Source organism: Mytilus edulis, chromosome 6 (assembly GCF_963676685.1).
Source record: "Mytilus edulis chromosome 6, xbMytEdul2.2, whole genome shotgun sequence".
Lineage (NCBI taxonomy): Eukaryota > Metazoa > Mollusca > Bivalvia > Mytilida > Mytilidae > Mytilus > Mytilus edulis.
The window spans coordinates 87,122,865-87,141,573 of NC_092349.1; the positions used below are offsets into that span (position 1 = coordinate 87,122,865).

At 31.4% G+C, this 18,709-nt stretch overlaps 1 protein-coding gene and 1 long non-coding RNA gene across 2 annotated transcripts; both read right to left on the bottom strand.

The window, feature by feature from the left end:
* Window positions 1–3,935: 3,935 nt before the first annotated feature.
* LOC139528778 (protease inhibitor-like) lies at window positions 3,936–7,148 on the bottom strand. The gene is made up of 3 exons (XM_071324980.1): window positions 6,942–7,148; window positions 5,529–5,684; window positions 3,936–4,108 (listed from the first exon to the last, which is right to left on the bottom strand). The coding sequence occupies exons 1-3, from the start codon at window positions 7,051–7,053 to the stop codon at window positions 4,059–4,061; spliced, it is 318 nt and encodes a 105-aa protein (XP_071181081.1). The 5' UTR covers window positions 7,054–7,148; the 3' UTR covers window positions 3,936–4,058.
* A 5,336-nt stretch (window positions 7,149–12,484) lies between these two features.
* Window positions 12,485–16,625, bottom strand: LOC139528779 (uncharacterized). The gene is made up of 4 exons (XR_011665676.1): window positions 16,441–16,625; window positions 14,637–14,804; window positions 13,617–13,755; window positions 12,485–12,499 (listed from the first exon to the last, which is right to left on the bottom strand). It is a non-coding gene; the product is annotated as an uncharacterized lncRNA (long non-coding RNA).
* Between the last annotated feature and the right edge of the window lie 2,084 nt (window positions 16,626–18,709).

Sequence of the window (18,709 nt, forward strand, 5' to 3'; positions counted from 1 at the left end):
ACATATGTACAATTTATATATCTTTGTTTTTCTGTTGTATTAGTTGCACTTCCAAAAGGGTCGTAGTCTTTGAAATGCAGATCTTGCTTTGACTAGCCTACTTTCGATTTTTTTTTGCGTTGAATGTTCTGTACAAACAACAGTTCCTAGATAAGTAAATGTATCTACCGATTGGATTTCTGTGCCCTCAGCTTTTACTTTCAAGTTAAATAATGTGTTGTATCGCATTTCCTGTTTACAAAACTTTGAATTTTTCGAAAAACTGAGGATTTTCTTATCCCAGGAATAGACTACCTTATTCGTATTTGGCATAACTTTTTCGAATTTCGGATTTTCAATGCTCTTCAACTCTGTACTTGTTTGGCTTTATAAATATTTTGATCTAAGCGTCACTGATGAGTCTTATGTAGACGAAACGCGCGTCTGGCGTACTAAATTATAATCCTGGTACCTTTGATAACTATTTTACACCACTGGGTCGATGCCACTGCTGGTGGACGTTTCGTCCCCGAGGGTATCACCAGCCCAGTAGTCAACACTTCGGTGTTGACATGAATATCTATAATGTGGTTATTTGTCTAAATTTCCTGTTTACAAAACTTTGAATTTTTCGAAAAACTGAGGATTTTCTTATCCCAGGAATCGATTACCTTAGTCGTATTTGGCATAACTTTTTCGAATTTCGGATTCTCAATGCTCTTCAACTTTGTACTTGTATGGCTTTATAAATATTTTGATCTGAGCCTCACTGATGAGTCTTATATAGACGAAACGCGCGTTTTGCGTACTAACTTATAATCCTGGTACCTTTGGTAACTATTTACACCACTGGGTCGATGCCACTGCTGGTGGACGTTTCGTCCCCGAGGGTATCACCAGCCCAATAGTCAACACTTCGGTGTTGACATGAATATCTATAATGTGGTTATTTGTTTAAATGTCCTGTTTACAAAACTTTGAATTTTTCGAAAAACTGAGGATTTTCTTATCCCAGGAATAGACTACCTTAGTCGTATTTGGCATAACTTTTTCGAAATTCGGATTCTCAATATTACTGCTCTTCAACTTTGTACTTGTTTGGCTTTATGAATATTTTGATCTGAGCGTCACTGATGAGTCTTATGTAGACGAAACGCGCGTCTGGCGTACTAAATTATAATCCTGGTACCTTTGCTAACTATTTACACCACTGGGTCGATGCCACTGCTGGTGGACGTTTCGTCCCCGAGGGTATCACCAGCCCAATAGTCAACACTTCGGTGTTGACATGAATATCTATAATGTGGTTATTTGTCTAAATTTCCTGTTTGCAAAACTTTGAATTTTTCGAAAAACTGAGGATTTTCTTATCCCAGGAATAGATTACCTTAGTCGTATTTGGCATAACTTTTTCGAATTTCGGATTCTCAATGCTCTTCAACTTTGTATTTGTTTGGCTTTATAAATATTTTGATCTGAGCGTCACTGATGAGTCTTATGTAGACGAAACGCGCGTCTGGCGTACTAAATTATAATCCTGGTACCTTTGATAACTATTCACACCACTGGGTCGATGCCACTGCTGGTGGACGTTTCGTCCCCGAGGGTATCACCAGCCCAGTAGTCAACACTTCGGTGTTGAGATGAATATCTATAATGTGGTTATTTGTCTAAATTTCCTGTTTACAAAACTTTGAATTTTTCGAAAAACTGAGGATTTTCTTATCCCAGGAATAGATTACCTTAGTCGTATTTGGCATAACTTTTTCGAATTTCGGATTCTCAATGCTCTTCAACTTTGTGCTTGTTTGGCTTTATTAATATTTTGATCTGAGCGCCACTGATAAGTCTTATGTAGACGAAACAAGCGTCTGGCGTACTAAATTATAATCCTGGTACCTTTGATAACTATTTTTAAAGTCTTTTTAGCGTTCAATTCTATTCCAATTTGGCTTGCAAAATGACTTAGCCGATTTGTCTTTTCCTGCATATTGTCTTGTTTTGATGACAGGAGTGCTATGTTATCAGCAGTCAAGGTCTTCTAGGGTTGTAACTTGTAAACATTGACAATGCGATATCTCTTTTGTTGTCAACATCACCTAGTCAATGGCAACCAGGAATAAGACGGATGAGATGATCAGCCCTGTCGTATTCCAGATTTGACTTCAAACTAGTCTGTTTTCTTGTTGTCAAACAGTTAGAAGTGATATAAAACTATTAACACACAGTGGCATTTACAATCAATCATTATTTCCTGATAACTATTTTTGAGTAAGACTAACAGGCGGAACGACAAGTTGTTTATATCTAGCTTTTTGGAACTATATTGTTTTTGCACAAATACAAATTTCAATTTAAAATATTTTCTATTATGAAAAGGTTTAGTCAGAATATATCACAATTTTGGTTTTTGGAGAAAGAGAGTTTTTCAAACAATAGATTTAAAAAAAGTATAGGACAGATACATAAAAAAAGCATTATCAAGGTTGCATTATTTTATTTTGTTTGAAATTTGCTGTCATGTACATTTCTTCCTCGAATCTGAAAACAAAAACACAGGTGAAAAAATTAGCAAGTTCTTTGCATTTCAACAAATAACTTAGTTTGTTGATTATCTTATATATATCTTTTCAATATGTGTATAAAAATATAACTTCTGTTTTGACCTTGGTTTGTGTCAAAATACTAAAATGTGTAGTGTAAACATTCTAACAAGGAATTTCAAAGAAAATTCTGTGTAATATAATGTCATGTAACAGAAATATGTAATTTGTTAACCGATGTTTCAAAGTTACTAGTTAAAGGACGTATACCATTGCTTCCATTGAAACAGGATCTTCTAACCCTTCCAGAACAACTGAGATCACTGTTTTTTGGGGTTCTAGTTAATTCGTTCTTAGTTATCCATGATGCGTTTTATCTATTGTTTGTCCATAGCTGTTTAAATAATTCGATGGCGTTGTATCTTCTCTTTCAAAATGTCAGACTAATTGAATATTCTACTGACATGAATATCTTGTCTTGAAAAAAATAAAGGATGTTCTTACATATATTTATCTGTAATATGACTGTACAATTTGAAAGCAACCCTATTTTAAAAGTCATTGAAACAATTATCAGTCAGGGTAATAACAAGTAATTTTTTTTAGTTACTTATATATTAAGTAATTTTTGTTTTTAAAAATAATAAAATTACTTAATAGAGTTATTTTATTTTCAATAGAAACATAGACTAAATGTAGTTTTCATGATTTTAAACAACATTTTATATCATAAAATAAAAAATTTATCAGATTTGAGAGGAGTATAGAGATAAAGGGTTACTTTAAAAATAATGACAATATTACTTGAATAAGTTATTTTATACATTTTTGAAATAAATTAGCAATTACACTTATCTAAGTCACACATGTAATTGATTTGGGTTACAAATTATAAATAACTTCAGGTCTTAATTAATTCACAAGTATTTATCTATTTATATCAGTCTACCTTCAAGATTTTAGAGGAAAATGATAAAGAGACCAATCTTTGACCCAGAAGCGTCGGTATATGAAAGATAAGTGCGTCAGAAAGTTAATCAGTGTTTCGGAAGAGTTAGTTTTTATATATAAAGGGAAAAATAACCAGATGACTCTGAAAATTTTTTAATGCTAGTAAAATCTGTATTATTGGACACCTATAAAAATAATATTCAGAAAAATTACTTATAAAAGTTGTATTTAAATTAGCCTCGTTTTCAACATTACTTGTATAGGTAATTTTAATTGTTACTTGTTTAAGTAATGCCCCTGACTGATTATAGATAAATCTAATGAAACATACAACATTTGCGTCTTAATAATAAGAATAAGTGAATTTCAGCTAAATGGTTACTCTGCAGTAATTAATGTCAGATATTAAAACGTAAATACCTCCAATTATGGGAATAATAAATGCAGATTTATCATACAATACATACACTTATGTTAGACACAAGTAGCCTGGCAGTCAGCAATACTTTGAAAATTGTTCCCATTTCCATCACAGCCTCCGTAAGTAAATTCTTCACACTGTGTTGTTTGATCTTTGTAATAGTATCATGTAAAGGATCCCTCACATGGTCCAGGGTCGGGCCTTAGATTACAAACTGCAAACAATGATGTATCGGTGGTTAAAAAATTATTTTGCAGATAGGATAAAAAAAAGTGCTTAAACCATGTATTGAAACAAATCAAATAGTCATACGTACCAGTATACAACTAACATAAAAACATAATAGCAAACACAAAACATTCAATTATAAATTGTACGATCAAGGGACTTTTTATGTATAAATTTGAAGGGGGATCATGCACTTTTAAATTGTACCATAAGTTCATGCGAAAGTCTATGTAAACATGGTATGATTTCAGTTTATACACTGACAGGAATATATATATTGTTACGGAAGAAAAATCGTTCTCTTTTTGTTTAAATTTTATCGTTTTAATGAGCTATAAGGATGTTCGCTTGTCATGTTTTGGGTATTTTGTCCGAATTTCGGAATCCTGTGGTTTTATCTATTTGGATGTCTTGAAAAAAATTGCCCATTGACCCCCATTTTTCTATTTATAAATCTATTATATGTATAATTGTAAGCCATCTGTAAAGTCTCAAAAAATCTTTGTAATTTTTTATAGTATTTTAGCGCTTTAACTTGTCAATGATGAAGCTATGAAAAATCAAAAGAGAACATTTCCCACCAAAAAGTCAATGGCTAATATCTGGAAAACAAGCACACTGGTCTATATATTTTTTTTGGCCTTTTTTCGATCGTTCTCCTATCAATATATACTAATGTTATGAAAAGCTTGTTATTTTGAAACTGTTTAGCGCACTTTCTTAAAGCAACGTTTCTCCAACGCATTTGAAGAGACTTTGTGTCTAACCTATTCTAAAGATATTCTGGTAATATTTAACTAGACCTCTTGCTCTACATCTGATCTCATTGTTTTGATTGACCTGTTTATGTATTCAACATTGTTTTTGTTTATAGATTCGTACTGCAAGGGTCAATGGAAAAGAGTATACCCTCTATATATCAACTATGTTAAAAGCGTTTAATTATTTGTAAGATAACAATGGAAATATTTGAGAAAATCTTCTACATCTAACAACACATTTTATGAAGCACAACAATAAGATAGTGTTTTAGTAAGGTTTACTCGTAAAATGAAACGCTCATTTATAATGATTATCTTTTAAACTTTACAAAATTACTGAACTACAAGGAAAATTCAAAAAAGAAGGTCCCTAATCAAATGTCAAAATCAAAAGCTTAAACACACCAAACTAATGGATAACAACTGTCATATTCCTGACTTGGTACAGCCAATTTATTTTGCGTAGCAAATGATTGATTACACCTGGTTTTAAAGCTGTCTTAACCTCTCACTCGCATCAAAAACAAAGTTACTGTACTTGATACTTTAAAATCTCAGAAAACATATAATTTGATTTTTCTTAAATCCTATTATATGTTAAATTTCCACGTTACTATTTAACATTACTCGTTTGAAAACACTTACCACAATGTTTGATGCACACTTCTTTTGTTCTAAAATTGTTTGCATTGCCTTTACAGCCACCAAACGTAAACTCTTCACACTGTTCTGTCTTTGAGTTGAAGAAAAATCTGATATCTGTTTCACCACATGGTCCAGAGTCTTTTCGTTGGTTACAAACTTCAAAACAAAACATTTCATTTACGTGTCACCACAGACAGTTATATTTCTTAGGTTTGCAGAATATTTTATATATATTTGATACTGACATGTCGAGTGGAGAAATATCGTATTACATAAGTATTTGCGGATGAATCAGATTCTGTAATAAACTTTATTCTATTTTCCTTTTGATGCTCAACAAGATGTGTCCTTTTAATATGACATTTGCATCTATAATACAACTACTCTAAATATAAAGTTTCACAACAAAATTCATCAACATTTATTATATAATTAATGTATTGATGAGTGTAAAAGCGAATAACAAAAATTGAAACACCTTTTAAAGAGAATCGAAAGCTACCAAAAGGACATGCAGACTCATAACCCGAAATAAACTGACAACGCCATGAATAAAAACCAACAGATAAACAGATAAATAACATTACACACAATGCAAAATAGGAAACTTAAGACTAAGCTCCAACCTCACCACAATTTGAGGTTTTCTCAGATGCTACGTACGAAACAATAAAAAGATCCTGCCTCACATATATCATCTGTAGTAATTAGATAAACATTAAAGAATGAACATGCAATGTCAGTTGTGTTTAAAAAGTGTGCACGACTAGTATAGACAATGTAGTTTATGTCACTCTTCTCCTTTACAAAAATAAACCCGGAAATCACGGATTTTTTTCATCTGGTCAAACCTAACTAATTGTCATGGAACTTCCATTTAGGGATGTTTGTCCTCTATTTCTTTACTTCTTGCCAAATTTGCAGAATCCTCTGATTTTATCCATGTATTGTCATTAACAAAATTTGCCCACTAACCCCAACTTTTCTTTTTATAATTTAATTACATAAAGTTTAAAACGCCATATTTCAACATTTTATAAAATTCTTGTTGTTTTTTTCAGTGTTTGAAACAAATAAGGTGCCAATTTTAAATATATGAAAAATCTAGAGAGAATAATTCCCCGCCAAATTTTCAATGGCTTATATCTCGAAAACGAGCACACTTTTTTTCTACTTTTTTAGTTTCTTTATTTTTATACTATCAATTAATAATAGTCTTTTAAAAAGCTTGGTTTTTTTAACAGAGTAGCGAACATCCTTAAATTGTTTAAAAAATTAAAATTATATTCTTAAACATCGGGCGAAAGACTTAAGACTGAAGGAACTGTTAGACATTTGTTCTAATGGTGCACCAAAAACATAAAACACACAAACACACTTGAGCGAAATACAACAATATCAAACTGCACTTACCATTTTTCTTAATTGTTGTTCCACCTGTACCTGCCTGAGCACCGTTTACCCCGGAGTGAACAAGAACACTAATTACAAAGATAAACATGAGTATTTTAAAATGGAGTTCCATGATAAAAAAATAAAATATTATTAGCAACTTTGCATGTTTATTTAATATTTAGCTAACACAACAGCTGCGATATAAAACGTGTTGTATTCTGAAAGGGGAAGTAATGTACAATAATGATTGGTTATATTCAACCAATAAAATCTTAGCGATCATTTTAACAAGGAAGAATTTTTTTACTTACATTTTTTTTTAATAAAAACATGCTGTGATTGTCAATGAATACCGTAAAAAAACATATATCAAAATTGTAGATATGACACAAAGAAGAGAGATGAGACAACTGTATTCTTACCATTTAAAAACTAAATGAACCACCATTTTCTATATTACCACTTGTTTTGTTATTTGGTATCATACATTTTTTTATCAGAAAATGTTAAAGAAGCTACGAAATTAAGGTGTCCATTAGTTTTATACAACCAATGTGTCCACAGTTCTTGCAATTTTACATTGAGATTGTCAGGCAATTATTGACAGTATTATTTAAGATTTGTTTGCTAGATTTACTAAATAATTTGCAAAGATATCCTCGCATCAGTGCTCATCGATGCAGATATGTCACAATTGAGATCTGGTATTGAATGCCGCTTCGTGCGTATCATTCCAACTTCAGTCTTTTTCAATTGACTTACAAATAGAGAGATATAGTATGATTTCCAGCATATTTGCTATTCGTTCTTTTTTTTTAGTACATAAATTGGGTCGTTAGTTTTCTCGTTCTAATTGTTTTACATTTGTCCTTTTGAGGCTTTTTATAGCTGGCTATGCGGTATGGGCTTTGCTCATTAATGAAGGCCGTACAGTGCCATATAGTTGTTAATTTCAGATTCATTTGGTCTCTTATGGAGAGTTGTCTCATTGGCAATCTTACCACATCTTCTTTTTTATATCTGCCAGAATCCAAACAAAATATTTCAGAAATTAAAGTCACCCTACGGACAAACAATGAAAAGCAAGGGTAGGCAAAAAAAGGAATATATCAACAAAAATGGGAACACTCATTTGGGAAATATCCAAGGTCGTTAGTTAAGATACAAAACAAAATTTAAAGCCCTTAGTGTCTCAATTCAAGTTTTATCAATATCAAAACATGTACGAAAATAATCATAGAACACAGATTTATAGATGTGTTAAAAACAGTTAAGTTGATTCAAAATATAATTGTTTTTTTTTTATTGAAATTTGAAAATTCGCAAGTTGATATGATATAAAGCTTATACGAGAAAGTAGAATAAGTTATTTCAAGTGAGTTTCACGAATAAGCTCGTTTGCGGCGAATTTCACGTAGGCAAACTATTCTTGAGTAGTAAAGAAAGAGGATTTTGGATGGCTTTTGTGTAAAATTAATTTCGTAAAACTCTTTCATATCCCTTGATTAAAATACATAAATTGGTATAAAAGATTACTAATGGGCCAGGATTTTCTTTCTATTGTCAAAAAATTAAGAACATTTGGGATACTTCTACCTTAACCTCGTTCCTGCCTTTTGAAAGTAAACAGTTGGAAAGCATGTTAACTGGAGGCATTTTTTTTTTGTTCAATCAGCACACTATACTACACGATGATTAAATCAGCGATACCCTCAATAAATCATTTATGCTAAGCGTTGGTTAGAAATTTTTACTTTGTTTCAAAGACAAAAAAATGTGTTAAGAATATTGTTTCAAAGAGTGGAGTTGCCAACAACCAAGTAGAACCATAAGGCCTTCATATTGGGCCAAAAATCTGGACACCAACATATAAAGTCATCAATATATAATTTGAAATCAATCTAAAATAAATGAAAATTATATGCATACTCACAATATGATTTTTATCTTTTTTGATGCTTACCATTTTTATAATTCCAAAAGGGTAATTAGTATCCATAAAACAAGACTATAAATCCATTGTTGTATTCAAAGTTGTACAAAAACAAAGATCCATTGAAAGATTTATATAAATGTCGTTTAATTTATTAATAGTTGAATAAAACAAGATATTTCTTACGTACGAATGCACTATGTAACATCTTCATTGATTAAAGACAAAGTAAAAAAAACGTGTTATCTTTCATGTCACAAGCTATTGACAATAACTATTTATATACTTATTTTTTTTATTTATAGTAGGACAATCATAAATTTGAAACAATCAGTTTGCATTATATTTTTACACATTTAACGTAAAATTATAAATTGTGGTTTCATAAATGTTCTATAGATACCAGTTTTCGTGGATTTTCTGGTTACAGATAAACTCATTGTAGATACCAGGATTAACATTTTATATTTACGCCAGACGCGCGTTTCGTCTACAAAAAAGACTCATCAGTGACGCTCGAATCAAAAAAGTTTCAAAGGCCAAATAGAGTACGAAGTTGAAGAGCATTGAGGACCAAAATTCCTAAAAATTTTGCCAAATACAGCTAGGATAATCTATTCCTAAGGTAGAAAAGCCTTAGTTTTCTAAAAAATTCAAGTTTTGTTAACAGTTAATTTATAATTATGAAGATATCAATGATAACTCAAGTCAACACAGACGTGCTGACTACTGGGCTGGTGATACTCTAGCTAGCTGGAGAAAATAAATATCCACCAGCAGTGGCATCGACCCAGTGGTTGCAAATAAACTCATCATAGATATCAGGATAAAAATTCATCAGATGCAGATGACCTCAAAATCAATGTTTGAACAATAGCAAATTGTATTTAAGCTTGTTTAAAGACATCGACAAATCCAAGAAACTAACTATCCACAAACATGCAAACTGTCTTTAATCGTTTCCGAGAATATAAATGAATCGACGGTTTTAACGAAATCATTTTGATATTATTAAAATGTATTTGCATGTATGACATTGAATTCGATCTATCACTAACATTATCGTGCAGGATATAAATTTTGAATTAAAAGACAATTCGTTAATGTTTTTCTTCAAATGGCTTTAATACCTATAACTTGCCATTGCACAAAGTCATGTTTTTCTCTGACTGTTTCTGACGTCTTTACACTAAATCCATTGGATGTTGGATGTGTACGGATTGATAATTTAGTCTTAGATGCATGATTTTTTTATATTAGTTGTAAGTGGCTTTGAACCAGCTGTCAGATAACTGCGAGTACTCTCAGATCTGTTCCTGGTGTCTTTTTGTTGTCGGGATGTACAAGTACCGACCACGTCCATTTGTATTTTAGTCCATCTGATGAGTTAAGCCTTTTTCAACTGATTTTTAGTTCGTTCTTATGTTGTACTGTTATACCACTGTCCCGAATTAGGGGAGGGTTGGGATCCCACTATCATGTTTAACCCCGCCACATTAGTAATGTATGTGCCTGTTCCAAGTCAGGAGCCTGTAATGCAGTTGTTGTCGTTTGTTTATGTGTTACATATTTGTTTTTCGTTCATTTTTTTAATAAATAAGGCCGTTACTTTTCCTGTTTGAATTGTTTTACATTGTCATTTCGGGGACAGTTATAGCTGACTATGCCGTATGGGCTATGCTCATTGTTGAAGGCCGTACGGTAACCTATAGTCGTTAATGTCTGTGTCATTTTGGTCTCTTGAGGACAGTTGTCTCATTGGCAGTTATACCACATCTTATTTTTTATATTAAATAGAGATATATTATCAGAACAATAGTGATATGATAAGCCATACCAAGTCAACGTTAAACTGTAGTTATCGTTGCAGTTTGGTAGCCAAGGCTCGTTATTATATATCCGATTTTCTTTTATTAAAGTCGCGGAATGAGATATGTATAAATTTTATCATTATCTAAGTGTGTGAATACAGCAACAAAATGACGTATGCGCCTCAGAATAGAAATAAAGGTCGTAGCTAAACACAACGTTGAAATTATTTTAGTGTTATATCAACAATTTCATGACTAGTTTTGTATTAACATGAGCCACACAAAGGCGCCACGTGTAGAGCAGGATCTACGTTACCTAAAAGATCATTTTTGCCTTGGCATTGACAGTTTGTTTTTTGTTTGAATATTTCTAATATCCTGTTGGTACACTAGTATTTCGCTTCTTTGTATATATTTTTTGAATTATATCTTGGAGCTTTATGAACTTTTGTGTTACATTGTGACATTATACTGCAGATATAAGAAACGAAATAAGAGACATTAGTATAATAAGAACTAAACGGAAAAGGGCAGATATAAGATCATATGGAATGCATCAGACGCAAAGCTACTATCGCTTATTTAAAAGTTGTACGTCCATTTGCTTAAAAGGTACAACATGAACATGACAAATGTTAATTCAAAGATATAGACACAAGTAGTAACAATCCTTTTCAAAACGTATATATTGGGCTTCGTATTTGAATAATTTTATTGTTGAAGTGCCATCTTCAAATGTATTAGAACATCTTTTTCGATTGAGCAATTTCGTTCCAATAAAGAAACAAAAGAATTTCATTATAAATGTATATGTATTTTAACCAAAAAAGATATAAATATTATCGATAATGCAAGGTAAACTTTTATGTTGTCTCACTTCTAGATTTGACAATAAAGTTTGATACATAACTGATGTTTGAGACACAAGTGACCATATGAATATTCCTGATAATAATTCCATTTTAATGTTTGATTCAAAGTCCTGGTAAGATTTCAAATGTGCATGCCTGTGGTCGATAGTTCTTTCTGTCAATATAATCTGACCCGTCAATTAAATGTGGTTGTCACGATAAAACTACTAGTAAATAAATTGCATTTAACAGCTACAGTGAATCAATTGACAATTACAATTAATAATTAATTTGTGTGACGCACCATACAAGAAACGAATTCATCTGAACTATATCACTCTGCTGGTATTTAAGGTAGTTTCGTGTACTATCATGGGATTCTGACAAAAGGCTGCTGCTAACAATCAAATTATTGAATTAAACTTTTCATAAACGTCTGTATTATATACATTCAAGGAAACGTTCGTTTTTGTTGATGAAATAATCTCATCCTTTTTTTTACCTTACGGATTTCCTAATCATTCCACAGCTCAAGAGTTCACAACAATTTTTTTGATAGGTAAAGTGTGATTCAATCATTTTTTTTCTGTATAGTAATTTGAGAAATTGTTCGTATTTTCTAATTGTAAGGTTTAATTCCATGGCGATTGCAGTTTGTCTTCAATATATTAGTTGTTTGTCCCTTAGTATCTTCTGCCTCTTTTTAATGACTTACTTTTGCAATGTAGTACGGTAGGTGGCAAGGCAGATCTTACTATACGTGTAGAGCACGTCGTGTTTATCATGTAAGTACAAACCGGTTATAAATAAAGGTAATAGTAGTATACCGCTGTTCATAAGTCATAAGTAGATTAAGCGAAACAATTTCAGGTCATAAACTCAAACCAATGGATTATTCGGTAAGTCACATTCGTTGAAAAAAAGGACTCTACTGTAGTTACGACAATATGAACATATCCGTCGTTAGACTCGTGATGGTGTCTGAAAAATTTACAAAGGGATGTTTTCAACTTCATCATTAATACCTATTGGCTTAAAAAGTAAAGTCACAAAAATACCGAACGCCTAGGAAAATTAGTCCCTAATCAAATGGCACAAAGCTCAAACACATCAAACGAATGAATAATAACTGTAACATTTCTAATTTGGTACAGACATCTTATGTAGAAAGTGGTGGATTGAAACCTAGTTTGTATAGCTAGCTAAACTCTCACTTGTATGACAGTCGCATCAAATTCCATCATATTGACAACGATGCGTGAGCAAAACAGACACAATAGGTAAACATTTCAAAAATATAGGTACAGTAGGCAACATTGTGTTTTCATCTTAACTACTATAGAAACAAAACATTATAATAGAGAAGCTCAAAAACTCATACAACCTCATTCATTGCTTTTTAATTATAAGATTTTATTTATCTATTTAAAATCCACCAATAATAAAGTTCTTGTGAGCGCAACCCACAATTGTAAACAATAAGGGTAAAAACTGATATAAGAACTCCATATGAAGGCAATGCTGAAATTATGCTACATAGAAATGGAAAGTTCACAATTTGAATGTGAAAACATCTCTTTTGTTCAATCGACCTTTACTGTCAATTTATAGATGTAGGTCCTCATATGAAACAGAGGTACATGTTAATGTATCTGTTGAATATAGTCAAAATGTGATAGGATAGATGCGTTCAACAGTCACCGAAATTCTAATTATTTAGTGAGATGACATCATCTGTAAAGCAGAATGTCATTTATTTTTTGTTGAAAACAACATCCTTCAAACATAAAAAATACGTTATCAAACATCTTGATAATGTAGGTATCAATAATTGTTATTTTGGATTGAGTGTTACCAATTAACAATTCGTCCCTCTCAAATAAGTCTAATACTGTATGTTCAATGTACTATACGCATGATAAAATATATTTGATTTTTTTGTTGTCCTCATTTGATTCAATTATCTCTAGAATAGGTAGTTTTACAATTACTTTGAATACCAGCTTTGATTGGTGCTAAAATTGTCATTAGTTATTTGTCAATAGGTTTTGACAAGGTCTGATATTGTTACATTGTATGTTCCGTGTATAATACTGACATTTAAACAATATTGGCATTTGAAACAACAAACAATCGATCTACAACAAGTATAGGATAGATACAAAACAGAAATTAGTATTATAAATGTTGCATCATTTTATTTGAAACTTGCTGTCATCTACATTTCTCGTTCGAATCTAAAAACAAAAACACAGTAATGTTGTAAAAAATTTACATTTTTTTTACATTTCAACAAATAACCAAGTTTGTTTATCAAGACGTGTATAGGAATTTAACTTCTGTTCTGACCTTGGTGTCTGTCAAATTTTAAAATCTTAGTATAAACATTCTACCAGGGAATTTCAAAGAAAATTCAGTGTTATAGAATGTCGTGTTATAGAAGTATTTGTTTTGTTAACCGACGTTCCATAATTACTAGACATAGTTCCTGAAGACTGCCCATGGGGAACATATAATCCTGCCATCTTGAAAAGTATTTGGTACCTGTCTATAACATGTATAATGCAAATATACCAAATCACGTATACCATTGCTACCTTGACGATGGGTGACACATTTGGATAAGGATCAGCTAATCCTTAAGGAACAAGTAATATCATTTTTGTTTTTTTGGGGGGTTCTAGTTATTCATTCGTTAGTTTTCCATGTTGTGTTTTGTATATTGTTTGTTGGTTGTATTTCGTTTGATAATTCGATGTCTTTGTTAGTTTGTCATCGATTTATTAGTTTGAGAGTTCCTTTGGTATTGTCTGTCTTTCTATCAAAATGTCAAACTTATTGTTTTTGAACAGACATGAATATGCTATCTTGTCTAAGAAACTACAGCTTTTTTTTTACCAATGTGTCATATATGACTGAATAATTTGAAAGCCGCCTTTTTAAAAAAAAAACATTGTCAAACCATTAGAGATAAAGCCTATGCAATTGACAATCCTTGTGTGTTAATCATAAGAACAAAAACTTTCAGCCCAAAGGTTTTCTCCTTAGTTATTTATGTCATATATCAAAACCTCAAAATATATAAATAATAAATGCATATTTATCATACAATACATACACGTATGTTAAGCACAAATAGCCATACAGACAGCAATACTTTGAAAATTGTTCCCATTTCCAAGACATCCACCGTATATAAATTGTAAACATTGGGGAGGTCTCCAACTGTAATAGTATCTAGGAATGTATGCCTTACATGGTCCAGGATCAGGTCTTAGATAACAATCTGCAACAAATTAATGAATTGGTGATTAACAAACATCGGCTTAAAGGATTATTTTCATACAAATCAATTCTCCTATAAATATATTGAAACAAACAAATTACTGAAACGTACAAATATAAAAAAAAAACAAAAAAACTCACATTTACATCATAATAAATTACATGAAATTATGTAGTTGTTTTCCGGTCTATTAAATAACAAGGACTTTTTACGTATTGATTTGAAAGGTGGGGGTCATGTGTATGTTAAACGTATCCTTAGTTTGTGCAATAGTTTATATAATCATGGCCTAAATCTGATTTCAGTTTACAAACTGCAAGGAGTATATTTATATATTGTTATGAAAGAAGATAGCATTCTGTTTTTGTTTTAATTTTATCGTTTGAAATGAGACTTTAAGCAAAAGTTCGCCAACTCATTCAGAGAGATCTTGTGTTTGACACATTTTAATGACATTCTGTTATAAAACGATGACTATTTCTGGATGTCTATCTGATCTAATTGATTTGATTGGCCTTCATTTAACACAGTTTTTGTTTATAATTACGTTACAAGCTATTACTTGATTGTACTGCAAAGAAGATAAACTCTTTTACTCGTAAAATGAATCAGTCTTTTTTTGATGAGTATCTTTTAAACATTAAAATGTTACTGTAATGAGTGTGGTGCAATATTCTATTCTTAAGATAGTTACATTTCTCAAAACCGAGGTTTGCTGAACATTTTATTAATTTTTAATATTTTGACTATCGAGAGTGGAGAACTATAGCTATTCATCATATTTGGTGTGGGAATCAGGTACTCTTATAACTTTTATCTTATTTTCCCGTTAATGTTCAACAAGATGTGTCCTTTCTATTTTAATTCAATCCCTAACTATAAAGATTCAAGATTCAAAATTAACGTTAATTATAAATATCAAAAGTAGAATGACCTTTAAAAGAGAGTCGAAAGATACGAATAGGACATTTAGACTCATAAGCCGAAAATAAACTAACAACACCAGGCTAAGAAAGAAAAAGCAAAAGAAAAACAGACGAACAACAGTACACACAATAAAACATAGGATATTAAAGACATAGCAACATGAACCTAACCAAAATTTGAGTATATCTCGGATGCTACGTAAGGAAAGGTAAATAGATTTTCCTCACATATGTTCGCTGTATTAACTATATACACATTTAAGGATGAAAATGCAATGTCATTTGTTTTATAAAATTGCGTTCGAGTAGTATTTACAATGTAGTTTATATCACCCTTCTCCCTTGCATAAATAAACCAAGAAATCACAGAATTTTGCTTTCACTTGGTTATATAAAAACGAAGATGTGGAATGATTGCCAATGAGACAATTGTCCACAAGAAACTAAAATGACACAGAAATTAACAACTATAGGTCACCGTACGACCTTCAACAATGAGCAAAGCCCATACCGCTAAGTAAATAACCTTATTTATAGTTATAGAACTTACCTTAACGGTGTTTTGAAAAAAATACAATCATAATCTAACACGTACAGTATAACGACTTGAATCTGCACGAACTTATATGTTAGAAATGTGTTTTGTTGGTGCACCGTAGTATATAAAAGTGACTTGAGAAAGAAACACAACATTGTCAAACATTACTTACCACTTCTCTTCATTCTAGTCCCACCTGCCAGAGCACCGTTTACTCCGGACTGAACAAGAACACTAGTAAGAAAGAAGGTAAACATGAATATTCTAAAATGGCGTTCCATGATTAAAATAGATAGTGTTAACAACTGTGAGTGTGTGTTTATTATTTAGCTAAAACAACAACTGCTATATAAAACGTGTTGTATTCTGAAAGGGGAAGTAATGTACAATAGCGACTGGTTAATATTCCACCAATAAAGCTTTAGCTTTCATCTTAACAAGGAAGACTATGTTTTATTTACATGTTTTAATTAAAAACATGTTTTGCTTATCAATTGGAGGAAGGTTCTGCCATGCCGTTAAACACATATATCAAAATCAAAGATATGACACAAAGAAGAGGGATAAGACAGTTCCGATCTGCCCATTAAGAAATAGCTAGTTGGACATATTTTAGAAATCAGGCCCTTTGAATATATTTGTTTATTCCTGTACAGTGATGAAGAAACCTGTAGTCTAAATTCTTGCTTTGTAGATGTACTATAGTTCGCTTGTTGACAATTTTACGGCTTCATATTAATTTGCAAATGAATGTTGTTTTGTGAAACGGTCATTTTGTTTTTCTTTATTCTACAACATACTTACTTATCTGTTATCTGGCTGATATCATTGTAATGATCCGTTGTTATTTCGGAATACTTATGTTGGATAATAGTATAATGTCTCAAAATAAATTAACATACCTAACCTTTATCAGAGATATATTCTAAACCAACAAGTGTTGTATAACCCCTTGTTTTGTAATTTGGGAACATACATTTGTCTTTATCATAAGGTGTTAAAGTAGATAAGAAATTAATGCATGTGTCCCTTTGTTTTATACAATCAATGTGTCCACAGTAATTGCATTTTACCATGAGATTGTCGGGCAACTATTGGCAGTATTTTTCAGATTTGTTTGCTTGATTTACTTAATCATTTGTAAATGTATCATCGCACCAGTGCTGATCAATGCTTATATGTCACAATGGAGATCTAGTAATGCATGATGATCTCTTGCCATTCCAACTCCTGCCTTACTCAATTGACTTACAAATAGAGATATGTGGTATGATAGCCAACGAGACAAATATCGCCCAGAATCCAAACAACATATTTCAAAAAGAAAAGTCATCCAACGCGTCAACAAAGAATACCATGTGTAGGCTATAAAGGGATATATTTTTTAAAAAATGTGAAACAATCGAAATGGATAAATCAAGAGACTAAGTAAAGATACAGAAGAAAGGAATAGCCTTAAGGGTCTCAATTCAAATTTTATAATGTTCAAAATATGTACGAAAATAACCCTAGAACAATGATTTATAGATGTGTTCAAAACAGTAGTAGATTCAAATTACAAAATTCTCTATCACTTAAGAGGCCATCATGGCGGCATGTATGGCAAATATTATTCTTTGAAATTATGTGCTTATCAATTTTTTTTTTTTTTTCACAAAGTAACAATGTCTAAATAAAACGTAACAGACATGATTTATTAAGAGTTATCGCTTATTCATTAATGGTGTAGTATAGTGTTCTGATTAAAAAGAAATAATGCTGCCAGTGTGCATTTTTTTCTTGAGTAACCAACTTTTTATATACAAAAGGCAGGACCGCAGTTAAGGAAGAAGTATCCCAAATATTCTTAAATTTTTTGACATTTAAAAAAAAAATGGTCAAATATGTTCAACTTTTACACAGATTTATGAATTTTCATTTAAGAATTGAATGCTGCTTTTTGTAAATTTATTGAGGTGTAAAAGCGTTGACCGAAGTACATTTTGTATGAAGCGCGGAAGCGCTTCATACTAAAAATGTGCGCACGGTCAACGCTTTTACAACCCTATAAAGTTACAAAAAGAAGCATTCAATACTTATAATTACATTTTTTTAGCTAGAATCATGAAAACACGATTTTTATCAAGTTTTCATTTAATTTACCTGTGCACTTTATTGTGGGACCTCGTGTCATCATGAATGATAAATGTTATTGTCTAATACAATTGTTTCAGGAATAGCACGTGATGTGCAGTTAGCCAATCAGAATAACGTATTATAATGAAACATACATCTAATGTAATTATTAAGGGATATAAAAGATTTTCACAAATTAATTATACATCAAAGCTATTCAAAATCCGACTACACGGGAAAAGTTTGCTTACGTGAAAATCGTGAACAGTTTATGATAAATTCACCTCAAACGAGCCTACTCGTGAACCTCACTTATTCAATTCATA